This window comes from Lampetra fluviatilis, chromosome 31, assembly GCF_964198595.1.
Source record: "Lampetra fluviatilis chromosome 31, kcLamFluv1.1, whole genome shotgun sequence".
Taxonomy (NCBI): Eukaryota; Metazoa; Chordata; class Hyperoartia; order Petromyzontiformes; family Petromyzontidae; genus Lampetra; species Lampetra fluviatilis.
In genome coordinates, this window is record NC_136305.1 from 9,448,070 (window position 1) to 9,473,550 (window position 25,481).

General features: G+C 46.8%; 1 protein-coding gene across 1 annotated transcript; it reads right to left on the bottom strand.

The window, feature by feature from the left end:
- DHX8 (DEAH-box helicase 8) lies at window positions 1-24,471 on the bottom strand. Its single transcript, XM_078871064.1, has 23 exons — window positions 24,205-24,471; window positions 22,078-22,163; window positions 20,975-21,050; window positions 20,783-20,874; window positions 20,246-20,346; window positions 19,741-20,100; window positions 18,956-19,100; window positions 18,246-18,452; window positions 17,270-17,357; window positions 13,783-13,880; window positions 12,969-13,116; window positions 11,711-11,892; window positions 10,932-11,126; window positions 10,057-10,242; window positions 8,704-8,914; window positions 7,725-7,906; window positions 7,107-7,247; window positions 6,547-6,702; window positions 5,413-5,550; window positions 4,599-4,727; window positions 3,357-3,553; window positions 1,925-2,104; window positions 1-1,252 (listed from the first exon to the last, which is right to left on the bottom strand). The coding sequence occupies exons 1-23, from the start codon at window positions 24,305-24,307 to the stop codon at window positions 1,033-1,035; spliced, it is 3,621 nt and encodes a 1,206-aa protein (XP_078727190.1). The 5' UTR covers window positions 24,308-24,471; the 3' UTR covers window positions 1-1,032.
- Between the last annotated feature and the right edge of the window lie 1,010 nt (window positions 24,472-25,481).

Here is a 25,481-nt window from a genome sequence, read left to right on the forward strand (position 1 = left end):
ATTATTTAAAAGGGAATGGTTGGTTTTTATTGTACACTTAGCCTCCGGACAGAAACACAGCAATGCTGATTGACGTTCTTCATGAAAAAGCATGTCATTCTGATATCCACACAAACGCAGATCCAAGCAAGTTAGGAGGGTTATGCTTCCATGCTCATGTTATCATTGTCTCTTGTTGACGTGCACACACTCAAGTATTTACCACACTAGGCAGGGATGGAGTACCTAACTAAACACGTGATGCAGCAACCAAGAATGGACTCAGGCCAGAACATTATAACAGAGTGGGATTAATTCCTTTCTTGGACAGTTATCAAAATGTCAAAGATGTGTGAAAGCAGCAAGGGAGAATTCAAACTTTAAATTTTCCAACGCATGGGAGCAGCCACCTTTGTGGTTACTTACAAGTGACATTAAAGACTGAATACTGTAATAGACTTCGCATTCAGTGACACGCCAATGACTGACGTTTACCCAAATATAAACACCACTCCAATGAATAATTCAGTCACTTTACACTGTATCGATGGAGGCTGATATATATAAAAACAATTGTCTCACAGCAAGATCAGAAATAAGCCCACGACTTAAGTATCTTGCTGTGTTCGCATTCAGGTTTGTAGTCGACACTAAACAAAAATAAACAATGTTTATAAAACAAATCACAAGGATGCCAGCCTATCCCATAAGACCTCAGAAGCTAAGCAGGTTCGAGCATGGATAGTACTTTTATGGTCAACCACCGTGCATAATAGGTGTTACATGCTGTGGGCCGACATGCTGGGCAGCAAATTACAGTACGACAAGATTCATTGGTGCAATGTAGTTCTATGCATTCGCGTCTACACTCACCGCCTTCACCAACCTGCACTGACTAGCGTGGTGAAGCATGATTCATATAACCCCAACGATGCCCCACACGGTGTGGGGAGGAGGCCCTCATCCAGCGGTGGATTGACCAAACGGGCTGTACGTGCATAGGGCACAAGGTGGATTTGGAACAATGAGGGGACCAAATGAGGAGACGCAGGCTTATCGACGGCGGAAGGCGCGGGAGATTCTCCACGCATTTGGCTCCTCGTAGCGGTTGTAGAGCGGCTCCAGGCGCTGCTGCTTCTTCTGCTTGCTGAGGCGCGTGGGGTCCGACACCTTGAAGAAGGCCGGCGCAAACTCCACAAGCCACTTGGGGTCGATGGTGGTGACCTCGCGCATGTACTCCTTGGTGGTGAGCACCAGCTCGTGGTACACCACCCTGCGGGGTGGGGGGTTGTCACGCGCATGCGGTAATGAGTGAGCGCGGCAGGTTTTAAATACAAATGACATGCGACCATGGAACAAGGCCCTATGCTGTAGGTCTTTTGATTTCCCTCACTCTTCCCCTATTTTAGCTCCAGTGGTTTTTTTGTATTTGCTGTGCAATGGTAAAAGTTGCTTCAATGTGCCATGGCAATCAAGCAATGAAAGCAAATATTTAGCCTCATCACCGCAGAAGCAGTCAAGCGTATACTTGAGCCTAAGCAGGTTTCCCTACTACGAATTTGGGATCAGGGCAATAATTTCCTCGAATTCACAGCATTTAATGATTTAATGACAGTCTTTCATTAATTATCAGCCAGCCTTTAAACTAAGAAGCCATGCTGTCTGCAGCACAACACTACCTCTCCAGCACACATGCCATCGGAAGGCAAACTCACGTGATACATAGTAGTTTTCTATTGGCCGCCACTGCCTGCTACACCTGCAATTACCGCTTTGTGATCTATGTCAACTACGTCAGAGGAAGGCGGTTTATCTCATTGTAACCTCATTAAGGCGTTAAAAAAATAAAGCATTATCACTTGCATTATAAATACGTTCATTCATCCTAGTGGTTGCGTGACCTTCGAAGGCTTTTATGCTCGTGAGTGTATACAAGGGCACGTACCACTCTGGTTGGCGGTTGAAGAGCGCGCTGGACGGGTGGATGTAGACCACCTGCTGGTCCACCAGCGTGCGGTAGCCTTCCTGAGGGTCCTTCTTTGCTGCGTTCCTGAAGAAGCCACTCAGCACGGCCTTTTGCACGCGTACTGTGGCCTTGGCACACGACACCACGTCCAGCTTGTGCCTTCACCACGAGTTTCAAACGACACGGAAGAAAAGGGTGTAGCAGCTTTTGTGCATATTACGGAAACGATCGGCGTTTACTTGTGAAGCACATTGTGGCCCTCACATTGGGTCACCATTACAATATATTTTAGCAAATGTGACTGGCTGACAGCAGCAGAAATGTAGTGCACGGGTTTTGTCCTAATGAGGACTCATCAGCACAGTATTGTAACCAATGCTCACTCTGTTGCCAAGTATGCCTCTGGGAACAATATATGTGGAGACCCCACATCCGCACTATAGGGCCCATTAGCTTGGTTAATTCCAACAATAATAAAACCTCTTAATGACGAGGAAACCCCATCATGACAGAATAATAGTGCAGGCCGTAAAATTCATTTTTAACAAGACACATTTGGAAACAATGCGGAGCCTCTGTGCATATGCAAATTTCATTAGCATATTATGGTAGATTTCATGTTTTGACACAAAAATAGGAAGAGAGCAATTACAATTTAACAGCCGATGATTGTAGCAAATTTAACAGATCAAGTAAAATGTTTCCGTTTTTCAACAGTTAATTTTGTATTGTTGTTTTTAAGGGCCTAATTGCAGTTACCAAGCGATGTGAATTGCATCTTCACAACTTGCCACGCTAAACAACATCACACATGCATAAAGGCCAATTGCACATAAATGGTTAAAATGAAATAGTTCCGTCACACAAGGATCTGAAAACAACATGAGCACGCGCACACACAGAGCATTCAAACAACTATCAGCATGGCCTTGTGTTTACCCACAAAATACACCCATTAATAATGACGGTGGGTGCTGCCAGGACAGGTTCAGGATATCACTTTCCACAGCTGCTATATGTGAATCAAACTCAGGTGGCTAGAACGATAACGCAGAACACACACTATTGCAAAGGTAAAGATCCCCCATATAGTCTAAACATGCCGCTGGGGCAAGTGCTGTAAGCGAGCACCTATGAAGGCCGGCATAGCACATGAGGGGGTAGGTGGCCAACACCACGCCCAGCCGACATTGTCTTCCTCGTGGTGATGTTTACACACCTCACCAGGTATAAATTTGAGGCCGAGTCGACCTAGGGGAGGCCCAGGACCAGTTTAGATAATCATCACCGGTGTTAGCCGTGAGCAGCAATGGAACTCGGGTCTCCGGGTTCATAGCGCAGCGTGCTAACCACTAAACTACCGCTCCCCCCACACACCATTGCACGACTCCTCTTCCACACACCCACGCACCTGTCCATAATTCCCAGCATCTGCTTGCGCACATCCTGTGCTCGACGGAGCGTGCGCGCCTGCACAAAGTTCTCGTAGCACCATGCGTTGGAGAACTTGTTGTTCTTCCACGAGTTGTAGACGGCCAGCAGAGTGAGGTGGTCTCCCTCCGCTTGGTTGAACTTGGCCTTTTTCTGGTCGGCAAGCGCTTGCTTGTCCTGGAAACGCGAGCGCCAGGTAGCAGCGGGCACACGTCAGACAACATCAGATTGGCTGCAATTTGCTTACAAGTGAAAAAGTAATTAATTTACCCTCCATTCATTTTAAGGTCCTCCGTGGCCTCACCCATGAATATTTCTCACCTCCCATCTCTCTCGAAACCCTTGCACGCTCTCTCCATACCAGCAATCAGGTGTACGTTGAATTCCCCCAGTTAAACTTTGCTCAAGTGGGAGGTTGCTCATTCTCCTCTGCCGCCATTATGGTCTGGAACTCTCTTTCTCGAGACAGCCGTGCTGATGACTTCTTAACCCCTGTTCAAGTAAAGGTTGAAGACCTTTCTCTTTTCATCAGCCGAAGAATGTCTTCAATTACATACATACCATATGCCTCCTTTTCCCTGGATGTGCACGTGCTGTTGCTCTGCACAATTTATTGAGATGTGATTGTATTAAAATGCTATATAAATCTGTATCGTCATGTATGACCAAATCAGTTTTTGGAAATTCTTGCTATAAATTGGGCATGTCAGAAAAAATAGTAATACACCTATATACTCACCATATACACTGCCATACAAATAAGTGCACCTTCACAAAATAAAAAAATGAGCGGATACATTAATATGGATGGAATTCTTTTTTACTGATATCCACATTTATATAAAGGCAGAAACAACTCAAGCTATGGCTCCGTGCCTCCAAGTTCTCGGATTAAACATTGCATCTGATTCAAGAAATATGTACATGTTATAAATCATGTTCATTATTATCTTCACGAATATATAACCAGGCTGTGTGTTCGTGATTCGTTAATGAGTAAAACCTTCACAGTTACGGTGAAGTGAATCAGTGGCATTGTTAGAGCACGCCACAGTAGCACACTTGAACATTAGCCTTTTTAATTCCTATTTACATTTCTCCACTAACCATGTCGGGCAGCCCGGGACACACAGGCTAGGCCTAGGGATATAAGATTTTTCTTAGGGTGCGTCCTCCTTTAAGTGAACTGAGACAGACGCTCACGAGGGTCGGGTCATGTTACCTTGGGGCGGTAGAAGACGTTCTGTACGGACAGCATGGACACAATGGTGAGCATCTCCTCGCTGCAGCCCAGGTGTACGGACATGATGAGCATCTTGCACAGCATGGGCTCCAGGGGGAACTCTGCCATCTGCGCGGTACACAAAACGCGCGTCACACACGCACGGGGCGGAAGCGTGGCCTCTAGGGGCCAACGGCACCACCTGGACAGGGCCCACGCAGCTCCCGTGGTCCAGGGCCAGAGGCGGCCGCCACTCATTATAGCAACGCCACCCCTGACGCAGGAATAATTCACTCCCTCGTGGCTGAAAACATTTTCAATGATTTTCCACTGAACATGAAACTTAATCACGAATTAATATTAAGATGCCATTAATGCTGGAAAATTAAAAGTTTTGCTATCATTCAATGAAAATACAAATGGTCCTAAGCGGTGGCAGTGTTTGTAATCTACCAAGTCCAAGCCACTATCTGCTAAGTATGTGATAATCCACTTCCCAGTGATTTGATGAATTGTCTCATAATTTAATTTATAATGTTTACCATTACTTTTCCTGCTTTGTATGATTTCCAAATAAAATGATTTGTTTTAATGACAAATTATGTATTTTCACACGCACATTTAGGCTGAGTCGACCTAGGGGAGGCCACAGCATTGCTACATGCCCACTATCTACAGTACCATAAGAGCCCTCAATTTCTCCGAAGCTCTCCCTCCAATGCCAGACACCACAACCACAGCCCAGCAACCAGCCGGTGAGCCGAGTCAGGGTTGGCGGGGGCGGGGTTGCGGTGAACTCGTGTGCGCGGCGTACCCGGCGACCCAAACGCGTGAGCAGCCCCTCGTCGTCCAGTGCCCCCAGCTGGTAGAGCTGTTCCATGGCGGTGATGAGCGTCTCCATGGGAGGGGCATCCATGAAGTCAAAGGACAGCAGGTCGTTGATGCCCATGGCCTGCACACGGGAGAGTGCGTGCAACACAGGCAGGGGTCAGTCACGGCCTCGCGCACACCCAGGGGGAGTCGGCAAGGAAGCTATAGACTAAAACTACATTAACACGTAGGCTTTCGCGACCAATATTATTCATAATAAAGGTTTTTGGGTTAGATCCCGTAAGTATAAATGTGTCCTAACCCTCCACCACAGCCAGTTAGGATTGTCACGTAACCCAAAAACCTTTATTATGAATAAAACTACATTATTTTTTATTTTACCAGGTAAGGCCCACTGAGCTATGTAGCTGTTTTTCAGAAGTGACCTGGCCACAATTGATAGCTCAACGAAGGGGCTTATCATCACGTGGAAATGTATAGCAACAATATACTCTAAACGCGTTTCTAAATGTGGAGGGAAAAACCGGAGGACCCGGAGAAAAATCCACGTGACCACAGGGAGAACATGCAAACTCCAAATATATGTATGTATGTATGTAGAACTTTTTATATAGGCATCAGGGTTTGGATCGAACCCACGACCTCCTGTATACCAGGTGAGGTAGTTAACAACTCATCAAGGCAAAGCACCTGCAAACCATTACTGTCACGGTTTTAAACGCAAAGTAATCACTAATGCCGCAGCAAAACTTGTGCCATTTTTATGGGCTCGTGACAGTTTTATATTTGTTTAGGCTTATGAGTAAAAAACACAAAGGTCAGCGCCAGTTATAAAACTCAACATTGTCTTTCATTGTCGCAGCTGGTATCTTAACAGCACTGCTCATAATAATCAGCTAATGAAAAAAATATTTTTCATAAGTTAATTATAAAATCATTAAAAAATGCCCAACCATCGGGATGTACCGTGGTAAATCTCCATAATTTGAGAGCAATGCTTTAACATGGAGCAGTGTCAGGTTAAAAGATTCCCTTGGCCAGCAGAACACATTGTCGTCATTTCTATGGGCCCATGCCATTCAGGGATACCCAAATGTGGCGCACACGAAGGCCCCACCTTGAGGGACAGCACGGTGCTGGCAAGGTTGGTTCTCTGGATCTCGGGCACGTTGGTGGTGAGCATCTCGTCACGGTAGGCACGTTCCGTGTACAGGCGGTAAGTCTTGCCGGGGCCCGTGCGGCCGGCTCTGCCCGCACGCTGCTTCGCCTGGGCCTGGGCAGGTGGAAAGAAAGAGGTTGTTATCACGACAGCAGGAGGATAGTGGCGAGCATGACACAGCTTTTGCGTAACCGCAACAAAGTGCCAACAATGGTGGACAGAGCTGTTGGGTTTATTTACACATGTGCTCAACATGTGTATATACGGCTCCTTTGTCAAATCACTGCTGGATGAGGACCTCTTCACACTGTGTGCGTCGAACAAGTTATCTGGCCATACTTCACCAAACTGGTTAGTGTGGGTTGGTGAAGGTGGGGTGTAGAGCCGTTGGAGCATTGTGCAGTATCATGCAATTTACTGGACTGCTCTCTGCTGACAACATAGATTTTCTCTCAACAGCAAATGACAAAGTGAGAGAGAAATGAGGGGAGGCTGCTGCTACTGCTGGTGATGCTCACCTGCGAGATGGGGGTGACCACCAGCTGGTCAATGCCCGTCTTGGAGTTGTAAACCTTTTGCTTGACGAAGCCAGGGTCCACCACGTAGTAGATGCCATCAATGGTCAGCGATGTCTCCGCGATGTTGGTGGCAATGACTACCTGCATCACACACAGCGAGTGGCATGTGGCAGCGTTGAGTGACATTCAGCAAAAACTGGCATGCGTCGCGGTGAGGTCTGTATGTATGTGGAACTTCTTTCGCACCGTACGTAGCCAATCATGCTATTCGGAGTCGAATTCTCCCATCAGTGGCCAGGGAGCCAATGTCATTCTTAAAAGAGATGCTGCCACACCGCCTTCAATCATTCTTTTGAAAAAAAAAAATCAGCACTGTTTTTTTAATCTTAATCAGTGTTTGACATTTGGTTTCCTCCGTGTGTATCGAGCTTCTTAAAAAACTGAAAAGACTCTTCAGGGACCCAAGAAGCACCCAGCAAGATGGAGTGAAACTTAATTGCTAAAGAACACGTGGCACTTGCTGAAAATACAGAAGGGGGCGCAACAGTGAAAAACCTAAGCAGAAGATTGTGGGGTTATGAGCCAGAGCTGTAGCCTGGGCAGGAGCAGGGCACACACCTTTCGGCTGCCCGGGGGCGCAGGGTCGAAGATTCGTGTCTGCATCTCACTGGGCAGTGCAGAGTAGACGGGCAGGATGATGAGCTCCGGCACCTCGGGGCCCAGCGACTTCATGCGCTCATAGAGGATCTCGCAAGCCGTGTCGATCTCCTCCTGACCCGTAAGGAACAGCAGGATGTCGCCTGCACGGTGCCACGTCACGCACAGCGGTTTGACAAGCTCCGTTCGAGCGACTCGCAAGCATTAAGCGAACATCAGCAAAAACCGACAGACGAGCAACTCCATCCGGGTCATTAAGCAAAAGGCAAGGCATTTCCATAACGTGACGAGCCAAGGACACTCAACTTGAAGAACCCTGTTTATAATAACGTTATTTGCCTTCCAGAAAATGTTGTATTTAAGACATCAGCAACATTTTGTTTCTAACGACAGATGGTTACATGGTTTGTAAGTAAACAAAGGCCTTTAGAGAAGATAAATATAGGTTATTTTTTATCTAATTCAGAGAAACATCAACATGCAGTGGAGTGGCTTAACGTATTATTGTAACAATTTCTGTAAAATGAGGATAACCTCATGAGACGAAAAACTTCTAAACAAAGGTACTAGTTTGACTATAACTTCAATTTTCCCAGCATGCCTTGCCATAGTATTTGAGGCACAAGGCAGCAGCAGTAAGGAATGATGGCTATGCTATAATGACGATTCCTAACCAGGATGAAACCGGTAATTCAGTTATCTCTGCTGCGGAAAATAATATGGATACAATTTTGAATCTTAGCAGTCTAAAAAAAAGAGGCCGTTGCGCATTATACATGCAGAATGGTGATATCATGCGACTTGCAAGGCATGCTGGGAGGACAGAGCTTATGTTTTCATAAGTTCTGTATGAAAGTCACTTGTGGCGTCGATGATTACTCTACCTATGCCAACGTGCACACGTGCAGTGCGGCCGGGCGTGAGCGCACGAGTGAGGCACCTGGCGGCTCTGTGAGGTGAATCTGCATGACGGTGATAAGCGACGCGTCCAGGTAGTCCGTCTCGGGCTCCTTGGTGTAGAGGATCTCCACGGGGTAGGTTCGCCCGGGGATGGTGAAGATGGGTGCCTCGTAGAAGTACTGCGAGAACTTGACAGCGTCCAGCGTGGCCGACGTCACAATCAGCTTCATGTCCAGACGCCGCTTTATGGTCTGACGGGTGGAGTGGGAGACAAGAAGTTAGCGTTCGCCCAGAGGCAACAAATGATGTGTAATCTTGATTTGAAGCTTTCGTGACTGCAGGGATCCATACTCTTTGGTTCTTTCGGTAAAGTCACGTAGGTAGAAAATAACATAAATCACGACGTTTCGAGCGCAACACAAGCGTCTGTCATCAGGTGGCTTTACCGAAAGAACCAAAGAGCATAAATTATGTATACTTTCTGATCTTTATTTACAACTGTTGTACTTTCCTCAATTGCTCTATGTAACATCGACGATTACTTGCAATATTATTCACCGGTAGGCAGCGAGTGATAAAGACATATTGTACAAATATATTTGTTTATTTTTACGATTACATACACTTGTTTATCCAGAAAAGCCTCATCAAGTCCCAAAACTGCTGTTTAGGAGGTTGTTGATACATTTGGTAGAAGGAAGCAATGTTACTATGTGTAATCCAAAGTTGCATTAACATTTTCAGCAATGAGATGTTTGGCCAATACCAGTTACATTCTATGTTGTATTTAGCGACGTAAGTTAAACGAGAGAACCCAGAAAAAACCCATATGCAGCACAAGGGGAGAACATACAAATTCCACAAAGGCACCCGAGTCGGACATCGAACCCAAGACCTTCTTGCTATTGTTACCATATTGAAATATATCAACATTATATATCAACATATATTTCAACAAGGATGCAGATGCACTTCTGCGGCCGTCTGGAACGCTCTTCCTTCCGATATTAGGAAGATGCTGGAGATATCCACTTTTAAATCATCGAGGTTGAAAACTCATTTCTTTAGAACTGCTTTTTTGTGTTTAGTTTGTTGCATTTCCCTGCACCTCCGATTAGCACGGTTGACTACGTACGGTGCGAAAGAAGTTTAACATACATACGTATACCACCAATAACTACTCGGGCGATACTTAACTGGCAAAGCTACCTTCTTCTTGGTTCTTTCGGTAAAGTCACGTAGAAGGGAAATAATAAAGTAATAAACATAAAACATAATAAAATAAAATCCTCACGACGTTTCGGCCACAACACAAGCAGCCGTCCTCAGGTGAATAACAGGGCTGTCGGAAAGACAGCGTACGTGCAGGCTACGACCGCCTTGAGCAGCTTACCTTCTTGAGGAGACCGAAGAGCACGTCGGTGTGGATGGTGCGCTCGTGGGCCTCGTCCAACATCACGACGGAGTACTGCATGAGCTCCGAGTCGATGAGACACTCCCGCAGCAGCATGCCGTCCGTCATGTACTTGATCTTCGTCTCGGGACTGGTGCAGTCCTCAAAACGGATCGTGTACCCAACCTGCCAGCGTAACACGCACAAAGCGCAGTTCACATTTGTGAAGACTCGCACAGATCCATACCACCGTGGCAATGAGCCCAGGTGCATATGCTTGAGATCCAAGCCATTGCTGTTATTGCCATCTCCTGCCCAGTTTAACACGTACGCTCTCGCGACCAATATTATCCATAAAGGTTTTTTTGGGTTAGATCGCGTGAATATAAATGTGATGTAATTATTGGCCAAACGTCGTAGTCGAGTTGTAAATGTTGTGGTTAATACTCCAACACACCGGTGTGCTGTACTCGTAACAAATTGGCATGTTTTATTTATATGACAAACCTTCCTAATTGTCTTCATTCGGAGGTCAATTTCATTTGAGCTCGGATGGGATCACTGGAGCCTGGATGAACATGGATTCTGAGATCCGACAAGTATTTTATTCGTTTAATTTTACCATGTAAGGCCCACTGATCTATATAGCTCTTTTTCAGAACCGATCTGGCTATCACAAATAATAGCTCAACGAATTGGCTTATCATGTGGACATTTATAGCAGCCCAACACTCTAATCAAGATGATGACATGGACAAATTTTGGTTCACCGTAAAGAGGGATGAGAATCTATGGAGTCAAAACGATGCTGCTAGTCCCCCTTGCGGGCAGTTGTCCACAGCCGGAAAAGGCCGTGACGGATGAGAGACGCGCACCTCTTGCCCGAGGCAGCAGCCGAACTCCTCGGAGACGCGCTTGGCCACGGACATGGCGGCCACACGACGGGGCTGCGTGCAGCCGATCTTCCCGCGGGTCGTGTAGCCCGCCTCCGCCAGGTACTGCGTGATCTGCGTCGTCTTGCCCGAGCCAGTCTCACCGATCACGATCAGGATCTGGTTGTCGTTCACGGCCTAGCGTGGGGGGAAAACGGAACGAAGAGAGTGCGCGAGCGTGGCGGACGGCCGTGTGTCTTGGCGGAACGGTGAAATACGAGATGCTCGTTTCTCACACGTGGGAGACGCTCCCATTGATAAATCCCTCCTCAAAACCACCGTCACCATGTGGACATGTACAGCCCTTTTGTCAACCCGCCCCATGCAGTGCAGATCGTTGGAGTTGTTAGACCATGCATTGCAACGTTGAGGTGGCGAATGTTTGCAGCGTGGACGTGGAAGCATAGAAGTACAGAACAAAAATGAATCTTGCTGCATGGCCACCTATTCAATACCACATAGCTCTGCAGTCCTATGACAATCTGTTAATTGCATGCTCAACGATGCTTAGCTTCCAAGATATGATGCAACCAGGCACATTCCAGATGCAAAGCCGTCAAAACCAACTTGGACATAAAGGTTACACCACTAACACCGCATGCAACAAACTGTTGCACCTTGCATCAATGAGCACAGTTGGCTATGTTAAATACGTACATCTAAAGTAACAAAGGCAATGCAGCTTCGTCTGTATTCTCAACTTCTCCACAGCAACACCTCACCTGCACTAACTGCTCCTTCAGCTTGTAGATGGGCAGGCTCTCTCGCTGCTCGATGATGGACATGGCCGTCTTCTTACCATACGAGGCCTTGTTGCCGCCAAATGCGTGCTTCTTCCACTCTGGCATGTCGGGCGGCATCAGGCCCAGGCCTCGCATGTTTGCTGCGATCTGGCGACCCTCGGCTGCACACAGCAACACACGCGGCACTCCATTCAGTACAGCGGTTCAGCACAACACGTGATGCCACGATGCGTTAGGCCACAGTATGTGTGCAGTCCTTTTGTCAACCCCACCGCTGGATGAGCCTCAACACCACCAGCACAAGGCCACCAATGGAGATTAGCACCACCATAACGACACATGCTGACTTTTGAATGACTTTTGCCTTGATGTGATATTACTTGTATCAGCGACGATTGGCGAGCTCTGAAGACGTGAATTTCCTTTGTACAGTATTCCCTCGTTATTTACAAAAATATTAAATACATAAATAAGCTATTAAATACATAAAAATTATTACAACATATCTCTATCTCATCACTTTATCACATCACTTTCTTTCTCTATCTCAATACAGTCGTGTAGAGTTCCGAAAGCGATTCACGGACAGACAAAATCACGTAAAACAATTCCGTGAATAACCAGTGAAAACTGTACATGTACAGCCATTTAGTCAATCCCCTGCTGGATGAGAGACTGTGCACCCTCTGTTGGTCATAGTGGTTACTTTACTATTTCACAGCGCTGGTCAGGAGAGATTGACAAAGGTTTTGGTACATAGACGTCAGAGCATTGTACAGCATAACAAGTATAACCCGTAAAAACAAAGTTTTTCACTATAAATCCTTTATATGCGTGGCGGCTAGAGACCTCTCGTCATCTGGCTTGAGATGGCTGCCACCTATGGGTCAGATGATTGCATGGCAGCATTAAGCAATTGGTAATTAAATATTATATTTTTGTCCTAAAAAGTGTAAAATTTTGGAAAAAAATGTTTTGTCACGCACAACGAGTCTGTGTGGAAAATGTCAGCTCGATTGGATCACGGGAAGTGGGTTAAAAAACGACCAAAAGATTTGCACGGTCCTAAGCAAGCAAGCGAACTTAATATAAAGGATTTAAAAATGGCATTTTCTGCACCACCCTCTGCTGTCTATCACGTATCATAATAGTTCACTATAATTATAATTGACCCCGAGTGTGGAGTAGGTGCTCGTGTGTGTGTGTGTGTGCGTGTGGCAGGGGGGAGGGGCTTTGCCATCGGGAAGAGGATCGATCCAGTGCATGTTGAGGCCCGTTGGGATGGAATCCATTTCAGCCTCGCGTGCCGCCTGCTTCATTTCGCGCCGCTCCTTGGCCAGAGCGCTCTGCATCATGGCGGCCTGCGACAGCGAGCCGTCCGGGTTCTGGGGAACAATGGGGAAGAACGTGGGTCAAGGAAGGCGAGGTTTCGCCATCTCGGCGTTGAGACCAGAGTCTTGATTCTAGATTTGAAGCTTTCGTGACTGCAAGGAATCATATTCTTAGGTTTTTTCGGTAAAGTCACGTAGGTAAAACATCAAAATTAATAAAAATAAAATAAAAAATCACGACGTTTCGGAGGCAACACAAGTCTCCGTCATCAGGTGGGACCGTCACAGCCAGATTAGCTGCATCAAGTGAGGCAATGATTCAAGATGTAATCCCTTAAAAGCAAGTTGAGGGGGGGAGGAGAGGGGGGGGGGGGAGCTCATCAGAATGTGGTAGCCAATGAATGGAACGTATCGGGAGGGAGGGGGGCGGGGCTCAAAGACGGCACGGAGTGCCAACGTACAACGCATCGGGAGGGGGAGGGGGGCCGGGCCAGATTCTTGAGTTGAGACTGAGTTTCTGGATCAAAGTATTGAGTTGAGACTGCTTCCGATCTCAAAATATCGCTTCCAGGGTGCCGCATAGAAAAAAGGAGACTATTTCAGTGAATTGAGTGAAGGTATTAGCAGTAAAAAAAACTGATAAAATTAGGACTTAAAATAGTGAAAATTCAAAGACTCGTAGGGGCGCAGAAATTGTTAGCAGCACAAGCTGGAGCTGACCTTGACGATCTTGACGGGGCTGAGGTCGGTGCTGTGCTTAGTGTGGCCTCGCAGGAACGGAGGCTCCTCCTCCACCAGTTCAATCTCCACGTCCTCATCTGAGAACACAGCGCCACCCATTTCTTACCATCTCCCACCACAAAACCACACCCTAAAAGCACCACCTCCCACCGCGACGCCAACCGCACAACACACGGAACCACTATCAGCAACCTGCTTGTTACTCAAGTGCAACGTTGTTGTATACTAACCCCTTCTTCCAAAATTGATATTAATAATATTTGATGATATTTTTATATATTATCTTTTTACTTGTTTTTTATAATGAATGAAAACACACCGAAGCGCAGCAAACTGCAAAACACCAGGTGTTGTTAAGTAATGAACTGGAGGAGGGCTAGGATGGCAGAATTTGCAACCTTGCTTCAAGGAAAGATAAGGCCTGATAAACGGGCACATGTCACCCGTGCAGGCGGCAGAGACAGTGGGAGAGTCAGCCAGACATAGTTAAGGCAAAAAGCCCAACCATCCTGCATGGTTTTAAAGTAACGTCAAAATTCGAAATTCAACAACAGAGTAGGCTAAATTATCGATCCTCGCGCTCGCTCAAATTGGAGACCAGGCTGCGAGCTACATCAATGAACCATTGCCCATTTGCTAATCCAATACTGAATGTTAATATTACTGAAGTCAAAACGAATTCTATGACCTCAGCACATGGGCGAATAATAGGGCAGTGTCAACTCAAAGGCAATGGAAGGAAACAGAGGCGCCTTTGTCTAAATCACAACCACAGAAAGCCAGGAATCATCACTGATTGTGTGTTTAGGGATTCCGAGCTAGTTGGAACACGTGCACACAGGGAGGAGGTAGAAATACGCCTTGTCCTCCTGCAGCTGAGGGAGCAAAGATAAACCCAAAAAGGCCAAGGAAGTGGGTCAGCTCAAGGCTGTGTGCACAGGGGAGGGAGCTGATTAAGAATAACACTCCCAGAGCAGAAGGTTGGATGGCCACAGTGAGACGAGAATAAGAGTGTTGTATATCTCTCAAGGATGCAGACTCAGCTGAACAACAAGGCTGCGGGGGTCACCAGAAGTTCGCGTTCGCCTAGTTAAGACAAAAAGCTCAATTATTCTGTATTGCTATTAAAGTAACGTTAAAGTCGGAATTTAACAACAGGGTAGGCTAAAGTTATTGATATTCACACCCACTCCAATTAAACCAGGCCACAAGTTACGCCTACTGAACCATCACCATCATTAAGTCAATATGAAATGTTATTTCCATACTTTAATACTTTCTATACAACTCGACCCGAAGCATATGACAATCAGAACCTTCCTAAGTCAAAATTGAATCGCACCCAGACAGGAGCGAATAGTCGATATAAGGTTGAAGAGGGAAGGAAATTAAGAGCACGGCGAACTGCAAACGTAAGCAAAAAGCCGGGAACGACACCAACCCAGCGACCCACCAGCCCAGCAACAGCGAGTCGGGCTTCGACAGGCCATAAAAGTAGAAATAATAACTCCCGGGGTCAGGGGACACAAGAAGAAGCAGGCAGACAAAAACCAGAACTGACTCCAAGGTTCAACCGCCCTCACCTACAAGGAGTGACGGAAATTAATGAGGCCTTGAGTTAACGGCGTCAACTGGACAGCAACAACAACGGCGAGCAGAGATAGGGTGGGGCAAAGACTGCGGGGCTATGGAATGCAACTTCATGTCAGTAAAGCCCTGACAAACAAGTTAAGTTAAAGACATCACAATACATAATATCGTACATAACATCAATGTTAACGCTATTCACCGTAAACTATATTCCGCTTATATAACCATGCAGACACCAAGGAATACGAATTCCTAGGATCAAGAAACTTACCCCTTAACCTAAGATATCGGAAATAAATTAATAATAATAAGCATATGCATGAAAAGACAAAAGTAAAACTTATGGAAAAGCCAGGATAACGGGATGAATCACCACCAGGTCGAATATAAAATACATAATAAAAGAGCGATGTTAAACCCAGGGTCAAAGAGAAAGGGAGATCCCGGCCGTCTTTGTATCCCCGCAGCACGGGATAGGAGTGTGTATACGCTCGGGGAAACACCTCCACTTGAGTCAAGCACCACGATGGGAAACGACAGACCTTAGGTTACATACAGAATCATAACTGTGAAATGGTAAGGGACAAATGTTAACTTAAAACTTTTTAACCATTTCTTTGTGCGTCGGTGAGGGTCGGAGGGAGTGTTGCCCCTCCCTCCAGGTCGTGCAACACGGACAAAGACGCCTATGAGACGATTTGTAACGTCTGTGTTTTGGTTCATGAAGAAGGCCAGACAAGAGATAATATCGCACCCAGACAAAGAGACGACTTCGAGGCAATTTGTAACATCTGATTGTTTGCTCGTGGATTTTATGGAGGGAGTATGACAACGGAATATACCGTGGGTGATGCACACAAGGACATACGGACGTACGGACACACACATGGACACACCTACCTACGGACAGATCCTGACACAGCAAAAATCGAAAGAAACCCCGCCTTGTGGGCAGGATCCAAAGGGATTTTTCGGCATAAAAGAGAGGACCCTGAGCATTGGAAACCAGCTCGACCGGGAGGGTCGACTCAGGAGCGAGCTGCGACCAGCGGGTCGGCTCGACTCATCTTCAGCTCGTCTGGGACTCAGCCGAGTTCGATCGGCTCACCGGAGCCGGCTCTTCCATGTGCCGTTGTCAAAGTGAAATCAGACAATCGTTGATGATACTGTATTGATGCCGTGTTGACGTTCCGGGATTGAGAGTTCGCATACTATATCATAGTTGAGGTTGAATTAGTAATAAATTGATTAATACAGAAGTGGTTGTGTGATTCTTTCCTGAAATCTATGCATAAGATCTGCTTCTGCGTTGAGATCTGAACTTGGTGACCTTAATAAACACACTAATACATACTCAGTAAATGTTAAAGCGATAACGGGGTGAACCGGGGACCTAAAATATAACCACGAATACCCACTCTGGGAATGTTAAAGCGAGAATGAGACGAACCTAGACAACGATGCCGAGTTAATCTAAGTTAATCTTGCATACTTACACCACACCTGCATAACTGCATACGATTAATTGCCTTATTCCGATCGATAACCCACCCTCGTCACCGAGGCGGGGTCTGGTTATCATAACGACTTGCATTATCATAATTACACCCACTCGCATAATTACTACGATTACCTCTCGAATTGGCATAATTAAATGTGCATAATTACATAAATTAACATATTTCCGGATAATTACACATTTGGCCAAATTTCATTTGATTATTATTATTTTCACTGAATATTCATAACCCACATATACAACATAATAATTTCACCCACGCACGCATACAACATAACAAATTTTGATAACCAACATATACAACAACGTCTTTCGCACAGTTCCAAAAAGGATGTCGATTGCGAATGGCCTTCACACCTTCGTCGTCGTCTATCTTGGGTAAGACGCCAGTCTCCTCATCGAAATCTGGGTACTCTTCTTTTGGAAGGACATTTGCTGCAATCATCTGCGAAGAGGACGTAAATAAAATAAATCAGAATCAAGACAAACTTTAGTGTTTTGACTCTAAACAGAAAAAAATCAACCCAAAACCTGTAACTGTTCTAAAAAACCTAATAGCATCATCACACGTAGTACACTGCAACAAAACCATTAACATAACCTGAACGTTAGATCCGGACCCTGGGACAGTGGTGGAGGGATGTTACCTACCTCACCTGACATAAAGGAGGTCGTGGGTTCGATACTAACCCTGATGCCTGTATATTTGGAGTTTACACGTCTCTATCTCCCCATGGTCATGTGGCTTATTCACCAGGTCCTCTGGTTTTTCCCTCCACATTTAGAAACATGCGCTTGGAGTATTTGGTTGCTATAAGTTTTCACGCGATAATCCACTTCGTTTAGCAATCATTTGTGGCCAAGTGGATTCAGAAAAAGAGCTACATAGCTCAGTGGGCCTTACCTGGTAAATAAAAAACAGCTTAGTGTATATTTCGATTTAAAGCTTTCGTGACTGCAGGGATTCATCTTCTTGGTTCTTTCGGTAAAGTCACGTAGAAGGGAAATAAAAAAAATAATAAAAAAATTACATCATAAAATAATTCTCACGACGTTTCGGCCACAACGCAAGCAGCCGTCCTCAGGTGAAGAACAGGTCTGTCGGAAAGACAGCGTCTGAATGTTCTTCACCTGAGGACAGCTGCTTGCGTTGTGGCCGAAACGTCGTGAGAATTGTATTTTATGATTTATTTTTATTATTTTATTATTTCCCATCTACGTGACTTTACCGAAAGAACCCAAGAAGATGAGCTATGTTTACAGTTCAGTTCAGATTTCGTGGCTCTCTGCCATGTGTCGTGTTGCTATCCCAGCTCCTGGGCCCGCTTCCCACCTGCTTGATCTCCCACTTCTCGGGGTCAGAGATCTTCGTGAGACGCTTGCGCTCCAGCAGGTCGTCCTCCACCTCGGGCGCGCTCACGAGCGGCATGTGCGACGGGCGGTCGGGGTTTCTCGCGGCCGCCGCCTCCTCGCCGGCGTCAGCCACCAGCAGGCGCCGCCGTGTTGGGTTCAGGTCCTCACCAGTCTCCTGCTCCACGTCCTGCGCTTGCCGAAACAAAAGCAGCCTTCAAACTTCGGTGGCCCGGCACACTGGGCATCGATTCATATCGATTCTTGTAGCCAAGATGCATTGATGGAGTCGTGCGCATGTTAAAATGTCATTTTGCGATTTACGCGAATGATAGGATTAGGCAGGGTTTCAATTCAGCTGGATCTGTCCGGAAAAATATTTACACACCTAGCATACCACATCCCGTACATGTCGTACTATGGCTGTGGATACTAGTCACTTGCGTCCTCCAGTCTACTAGAAACCTTGAAAAAAATCAAGTAAGAAATTAAGTCTCATATCTAGGCTAATGGAAGCAATGAGAGAGAACATGAGATAAAAAAAGAACTGAAACAAAAACAAATATTCAGCTCAGAGGTGGGGGAGAGGAGAGTGAACCTTACATGCCTACTTATGTTAACAGAATCTTTAAGCTATGTCAATGTCTGAATCTTATGTTGGAGCCAAAGCTCTGGGAGCACAGGTCCACAAACCTTCATGCTCAAGCTTGTCTTGGTTCCGGTGAAGGATAGCACCTTGACCTTGACCTTCTGACCTTTGGTGACAACATCAGCCACGCTGGCTACGCGGCCCTCTCGTCGGATCTCGGAGATGTGAACCAACCCCTCCCAGCGTTTCCTACAGATGCAGGGATCACCATCAGTAATATATACATTTACTACCAACGAGTCAACAGAGCTCAATTACCACTCCAGCAGGAATACAAAACTCTGGATCAGTGTTTTCATTTATCTATGACAAAAAATAGATGATGCATGATAGCAATGCGGCATTAGTTTATCATATTATCTCGAACTGACTTAAATAGCTCTGGCTGCTCAGGACGATTCAATTCGTGTTGCACATCTGTAATCCAGAACTTTAGAGGCAAGATGTAGTGGTCCATGCATGCGTGTGTGAAATTGACAGCGTCACAAAGCTGAAACATGGCCAGTAGATAGCAGTCGAGCAAATGGAATGTGAGCTTCAAGAGTAGCTTTTAGTGGTTAAATAACCCTCAACACAAAAGCGTGGGGAGGCTCTCATCCAGCAGTGAATTGACAAAAAGGACTGAGCATGTGTGTATTTTGGTTATCTCCCACATGCAAAATACGCCTTAAAAAATTATAATTGGCCAAGTAACCCAATGCAGCAACACCATAAAAGAGAATCTTGAGACTCCGCATGAGGCTTTATTGGTTAAATAAATTCCACTATTATCGATGGACCCAATTATTTATCTTGGTCGTGTTCAGTGTTGTGAGCGTGCGCTGCGTACCGGAGTCCCTCGAGCTGCACGAAGCAGCCAAACTGCATGATGCTCGACACCTTTCCGCTGTAGATGTCGCCCACGTTAGGCTCCTCGGGCGGAGGTTTGTCCACGTGGCGGTCGGGCCAGCGCTCCGACTGCTTCTCTTGCTCGGGGCTATTTGACCGCGTGCGTTCACGGTGCCTCCGGCGCTCGTGGCGTGACGAACGGGAGCGGTCGTGGGAGGGCGAGCGTGAGCGCGAATGGCGCCGCATACGGGAACGCGAGCGGGAGCGAGAGCGGGAGCGATGGCGCCGCCTTCGGTGTCGGTCCTCGTGCCGGAAATCCCGCTCGCGGCTGTCGCTTCTCTTGCTGCCGCTTGCCTCTGACCTAGAGCCATCGGCACGGATTCACAAAAACAAGAGGTTGTTTCGTCATGGCCGATTGCTCTGGGCCAAGATGGATGTGAGTTACAAGCAAAGATGTTAGCGTGTCGGTGTGTGTGTGTGTGTGCACGGCTGGGTCGCTAACACACCCGTGCTTGGTTTCCTGCCCCGAGAGTTTCGGGATCAGGGCCTCCAACTCTGCCATGGCATCCACGGCCACTTTGATGTCTTCAGCCTTGAGCATGGTTTGCTGTGGACACATACACACACACTGTAGCTGGTGACGGGAGTCAAATTTTCCCATTGAAAGCATACAAAACTGCCTGTCAAGCATTCTTATTTCAGTTATCAGCAATTCTATTAGAGCCATTACAAGTACTAAAAGATTAAGAAAATAAAAATACTGGCATATTCCAATTATTGATACAAAAAATAATATATGTTGGACTTAACAAAACCATCATTCATTACTGTGTCTTTATCTCTAGAAAAATAAACATGTACTCTTTATCTATGCAGCATCTTGAGATGCAATCGCATCTAGACACACGTTTAGTTTATTTTCCTTCCCCCGCACCTCCGATTATCACGGTTGGCTATGTACGGTGCGAAAGAAGTTCAACAGACATAAGTACATCCACAAACTATTGTACACACATCACAAAGCAGCTACTGCTGCTGCTTACCCGTGCAGCATCATCATCCGCCCTACAGAGGGCAGGGAAAAGCTCTTTCATCTTCTCCTGTTTCGTCCTGGTTGACGACGATGAAGCCTCAGCTAAAGAACAAGAGATGCAAGGCTCATTAGCAAATTACTTCCAATAGAGTAATAACGAGGAAATACTGTAACAGAAAAACGAGTTAAAACCTAAATATACCCGAGTTATCGCTGGATGTCTTGGGAGCAGGTTTCATGGTCTGGATGAGACGCAGCAAGTTGTTAATAAGCGGGTCCTGTGGAAAACAAACGCAGCAAATTTAATGTCAAACATGAGTTTGTGGTTTAAAGCTTTCGTGACTGCAGGGATTCATCTTCTTGGTTCTTTCGGTAAAGTCACGTAGAAGGGAAATAATAAAATAATAAAAATTAAATATAATAAAATACAATTCTCACGACGTTTCGGCCACAACGCAAGCAGCCGTCCTCAGGTGACAGACCTGTTCTTCACCTGAGGACGGCTGCTTGCGTTGTGGCCGAAACGTCGTGAGAATTGTATTTTATTGTTTTATTTTTGTTATTTTATTATTTCCCTTCTACGTGACTTTACCAAAAGAACCAAGAAGATGAGTTTGTGGTTTAAAGCTTTCGTGACTGCAGGAATTAATACTCTTTGGGTCTTTCGGTAAAGTCACGTAGATAGAAAAATAATAGATCACGACGTTTCGATCGCAACACAGGCGATCGTCTTCAGGTGAGAGAGAGAAAGCTACTGTGGGCTCACATGAAATAGATTTTTCCAAGACGAAGGTACTATGCATACCCACTGGCTATCATCAAAGATTTGTCCATGAAGCCATCCAGATATATAAACACAGACACAACTTCAACCGAGAATATGGGTACAAATTGGGCAATCATTGGAAGGCCGTGATTAACCAGGTATCGTCTTAACCTGCTGTGATGTTTCCATCCTTCCTGCCGATGTTAGCTGACTCTCTGAGTTGCATTACTAGGTTGGATGTCTTTGTATTGACAGGCTGGATGTCCTTCTCGCTCTGCCACCGATGCATCATTGACATGCTAATCTCTCACAATACATAGGCCACTTCCACAGCCTCAGGGAGACCATCTCTTGCCCCACCCTCTTACCCTGAGGGGACTCTATATAAGACCTTGTTTCAGTAGCTTTCTCTCTCTCTCACCTGAAGACGATTGCCTGTGTCGCGATTGAAACGTCGTGATATATTATTTTTCTATCTACGTGACTTTACCGCACCATACTGCAAAATTAGCTTCAAGCTCGGTTCTTGGAGTACTCACCGAAAACTCCGCTCCATTTTGCTCCAGGACTTTTTTGAACTTTTCAAAAGTGTTGTTCTTCTCTGACAAACTGATGACAAATTCAGCTGCGAACAGACACAGAGAGTTGTATGTAAGTAAAACGACTCCGAATCGCCAGCAGCACGCTCGCCACCAACAGTCGCTCGAACGTTAATGATTCGCCATCTAGGCGTCCGTCTGACTGATGGTTAAATGCACGCGGCAACATATGAACGTGCCGTTGTGCGTGTTGCGTTACATTATCACACACACAAAATACACAAAATACATATATACACACACAAAAACATACGTGGTAAAAACATCGTTGTCACATTCGACTCATTTACACCTTCCAAGGGATCCAGCACTCTCAAAGCACTGCTTCTCGACGCGGAGATGACCATGTCAGCAGCATCAAACAAAGTACAGCCTAAACGTCACCCCCGTGGTTAGCATAGAGTAACACATTCCTGCGGAGGGAGCTGGTAGGAACGTTGGGTTGCTCGGTCAATGGCCAGGGTCAACGGCGGCGTGGTGTATTCCGCAAATATGCCCGACTGTGAGGGCGGGCACAAGCCGGCGTGAGTAGGTTAAACGTTGAGTTTTATAAGGGCACCACGAGGTGACCAGCCCCTCCCCACCCAGCCCCACCCCTGCCACCCCCCACCCAGCCCCTCCCCACCCAGCCCCACCCTCCCCACCCAGCCCCTCCCTCCCCACCCAGCCCCTCCCTCCCCACCCAGCCCCTCCCTCCCCACTCAGCCCATCCCTCCCCATTCAGCCCCTCCCTGCACGACGGACACAATAATCCCCTGTGGGCTGGTGTAACCAGGAGGTTCCTACCAGTATAACGTTGTGAATGTAGAGGAGTTATCGGAGATAAGTTGGTGTCGTTACAGCAACTTTAGAGCATTTGGCTGAAATACATTTGCACTTGATAAGCCACTTCATTAGGCTATCATTTGTGATAGCTACGTCACTTCTGGAAAAAAGATTTCTATCTCTCAGTGGGCCTTGCCTGGTTAAATAAAAATAAGTTTAGTTTAGTAGAGTATGTACTCTATAGGGGAGTTGGTGGACTTACTAATAGCTCAGTGGGCTTTACCTGGTAAGATTAAAAATTAAGTTTACTTTTATTTGTATATTTTAAAAGTGATGTTTACCTTTCCCATACATAGGACCCCTATCGTGTTTGTGTATTGTTTGTTGTAACGTTCCGACTCGCACCCTACTGGACGTCTGTGAAAAAGCGCTTTATAGCTCATCGTATTCCGCCTTCAGTATAAATAAACATTCTGATTCTGGAGTTGGTGTATAAGGGCCAATGTAGAGGCAATAGTATAGGGTAGTCGGTGTAGAGTGGTCGGTGTAGAGTAGTCGGTGTAGAGTAGTTGGTGTAAAGGTGTTAGTATAGAGTAGTTGGTGTAGAGTAGTTGGTGTAGAGTGGTTAGTATAGATGTGTTAGTGTAGATGTGTTAGTGTAGATGTGTTAGTGTAGATGTGTTAGTGTAGATGTGTTAGTGTAGATGTGTTAGTGTAGATGTGTTAGTGTAGATGTGTTAGTGCGGGGTAGTCGGTGCGGGGGTGTTGGTGTAGAAGTGTTGGTGTAGAGGTGTTGGTGTAGAGGTGTTGGTGTAGAGGTGTTGGTGTAGAGGTGTTGGTGTAGAGGTGTTGGTGTAGAGGTGTTGGTGTAGAGGTGTTGGTGTAGAGGTGTTGGTGTAGAGGTGTTGGTGTAGAGGTGTTGGTGTAGAGGTGTTGGTGTAGAGGTGTTGGTGTAGAGGTGTTGGTGTAGATGTGTTGGTGTAGATGTGTTGGTGTAGATGTGTTGGTGTAGATGTGTTAGTGTAGAAGTGTTAGTGCGGGGCAGTCGGTGCGGGGGTGTTGGTGTAGAGGTGTTGGTGTAGAGGTGTTGGTGTAGAGGTGTTGGTGTAGAGGTGTTGGTGTAGAGTAGTTGGTGTAGATGTGTTAGTGTAGAAGTGTTAGTGCGGGGTAGTCGGTGCGGGGTAGTTGGTGTAGAGGTGTTAGTGTAGAGTGGTTGGTGTAGAGTGGTTAGTGTAGAGTAGTTGGTGTAGGATAGTTGGTTAACAGGAGTTGGTGTTGGGCCTCCCAGGCCGCGCACGTTACCCAGGTCCTTGTCGTTAATTCCCAGGTGATTGTCCAGCTCCGTGCAGACCTTGGACACCAGGGACAGCTGCTCCAGGCGCCGGATCTCGGCCGGGTCCGCCATCTCTCCCGCCCGTGTTGCAGGGGAGAGACAAAGGCGGACGGGAATCAGAGAGGCGAAGAGCGGCGACGGGTCAGGCTGAAGCAGCCTCCGCAGGCCCCGAGTCAGCGGCGATGTAGGCCAAGGCTTTGGTGACCCCCCCCCCCCACGTGTGACGTCACCCAACACAACAACTACGGCGGCCCCTGTGATGTCGCCACCGCCGCTGCAAACGCGATTGTGAATAGAGCGATTCCCCTTACCCCCCTACTACCCCCCTCTCTTATCCCTCCTACTCCCCCTCTCCTATCCAACCCCCTTTTACCTCCCCTCCTACCCCCCCCACCTACTACCCCCCCCCTACTCCCTGCTATACCCCCTCCTACCACCCTCTCCTATCCCTCCTACTCCCCCTCCTACCCCCTCCCCTACCCCCCTTCCTACCCACCCCCTGCTATCCCCACACCGACTACCCCCCCCTCTCCTACCCCCCTCCTATCCCACCCCTTCTACCTCTCCTACCCCCCTCCTACCCTACCCCCCTCCTCCTACCCCCTCCTACCCTACCCCCCTCCTCCTACCCCTCCTACCCTACCCCCCCTACCCTACCCCCCTCCTACCCCCCCCCTACCCTACCCCCCTCCTAGCCCTCCTCCTACCCTCTCACTACCGCGTTCAACTCGACCAATGGGGTACGGCAACCAAAACATAGCAAGAAAGAGCCAAGCTTCAAATCAAGAAAGAGACATTAATTTAGAATTCGGTAATACTGCTAGGAACCACCTGGTTCCACCAGCCCACAGGGGATTATTGTGTCCGTTCGTCTGTCGCGCATCCAAAAATCGGAGGGGTAGGGCTGGGTGGAGAGGGAGGGTGGGGCTGGGTGGGGAGGGGCTGGTCACCCCGTGGTGCCCTTATAAAACTCAACGTTTAACCTACTCACGCCGGCTTGTGCCCGCCCTCAGTCGGGCATATTTGCGGAATACACCACACCACCGTTGACCCTGGCCATTGACCGAGCAACCCAACGTTCCTACCAGCTCCCTCCGCAGGAATGTGTTAAATACTACAAAATAAACCCTCAATATTTGAAGAGCCGCAGGTTGCAGACCCCCTCAACTCGACGAGCTGGCGTCAAGATGAATAAATAATGACAAAAAAAACTTTTTTTTTTAAACACGCTTTAATGAAATGTACC

What these genes read in the sequence shown, in the direction of transcription:
- DHX8 (XM_078871064.1), bottom strand. Translation starts at nt 24,307, where the DNA reads ATGGCGGACCCGGCCGAGATCCGGCGCCTGGAGCAGCTGTCCCTGGTG. An exon ending in AGAAGTGGGAGATCAAGCAG is followed by an intron (nt 17,358 to 18,245) that starts GTGGGAAGCGGG and finishes TCCTCTTCGCAG; the next exon opens with ATGATTGCAGCAAATGTCCT. An exon ending in GCCCCGTCAAGATCGTCAAG is followed by an intron (nt 13,117 to 13,782) that starts GTCAGCTCCAGC and finishes ATTGTTCCCCAG; the next exon opens with AACCCGGACGGCTCGCTGTC.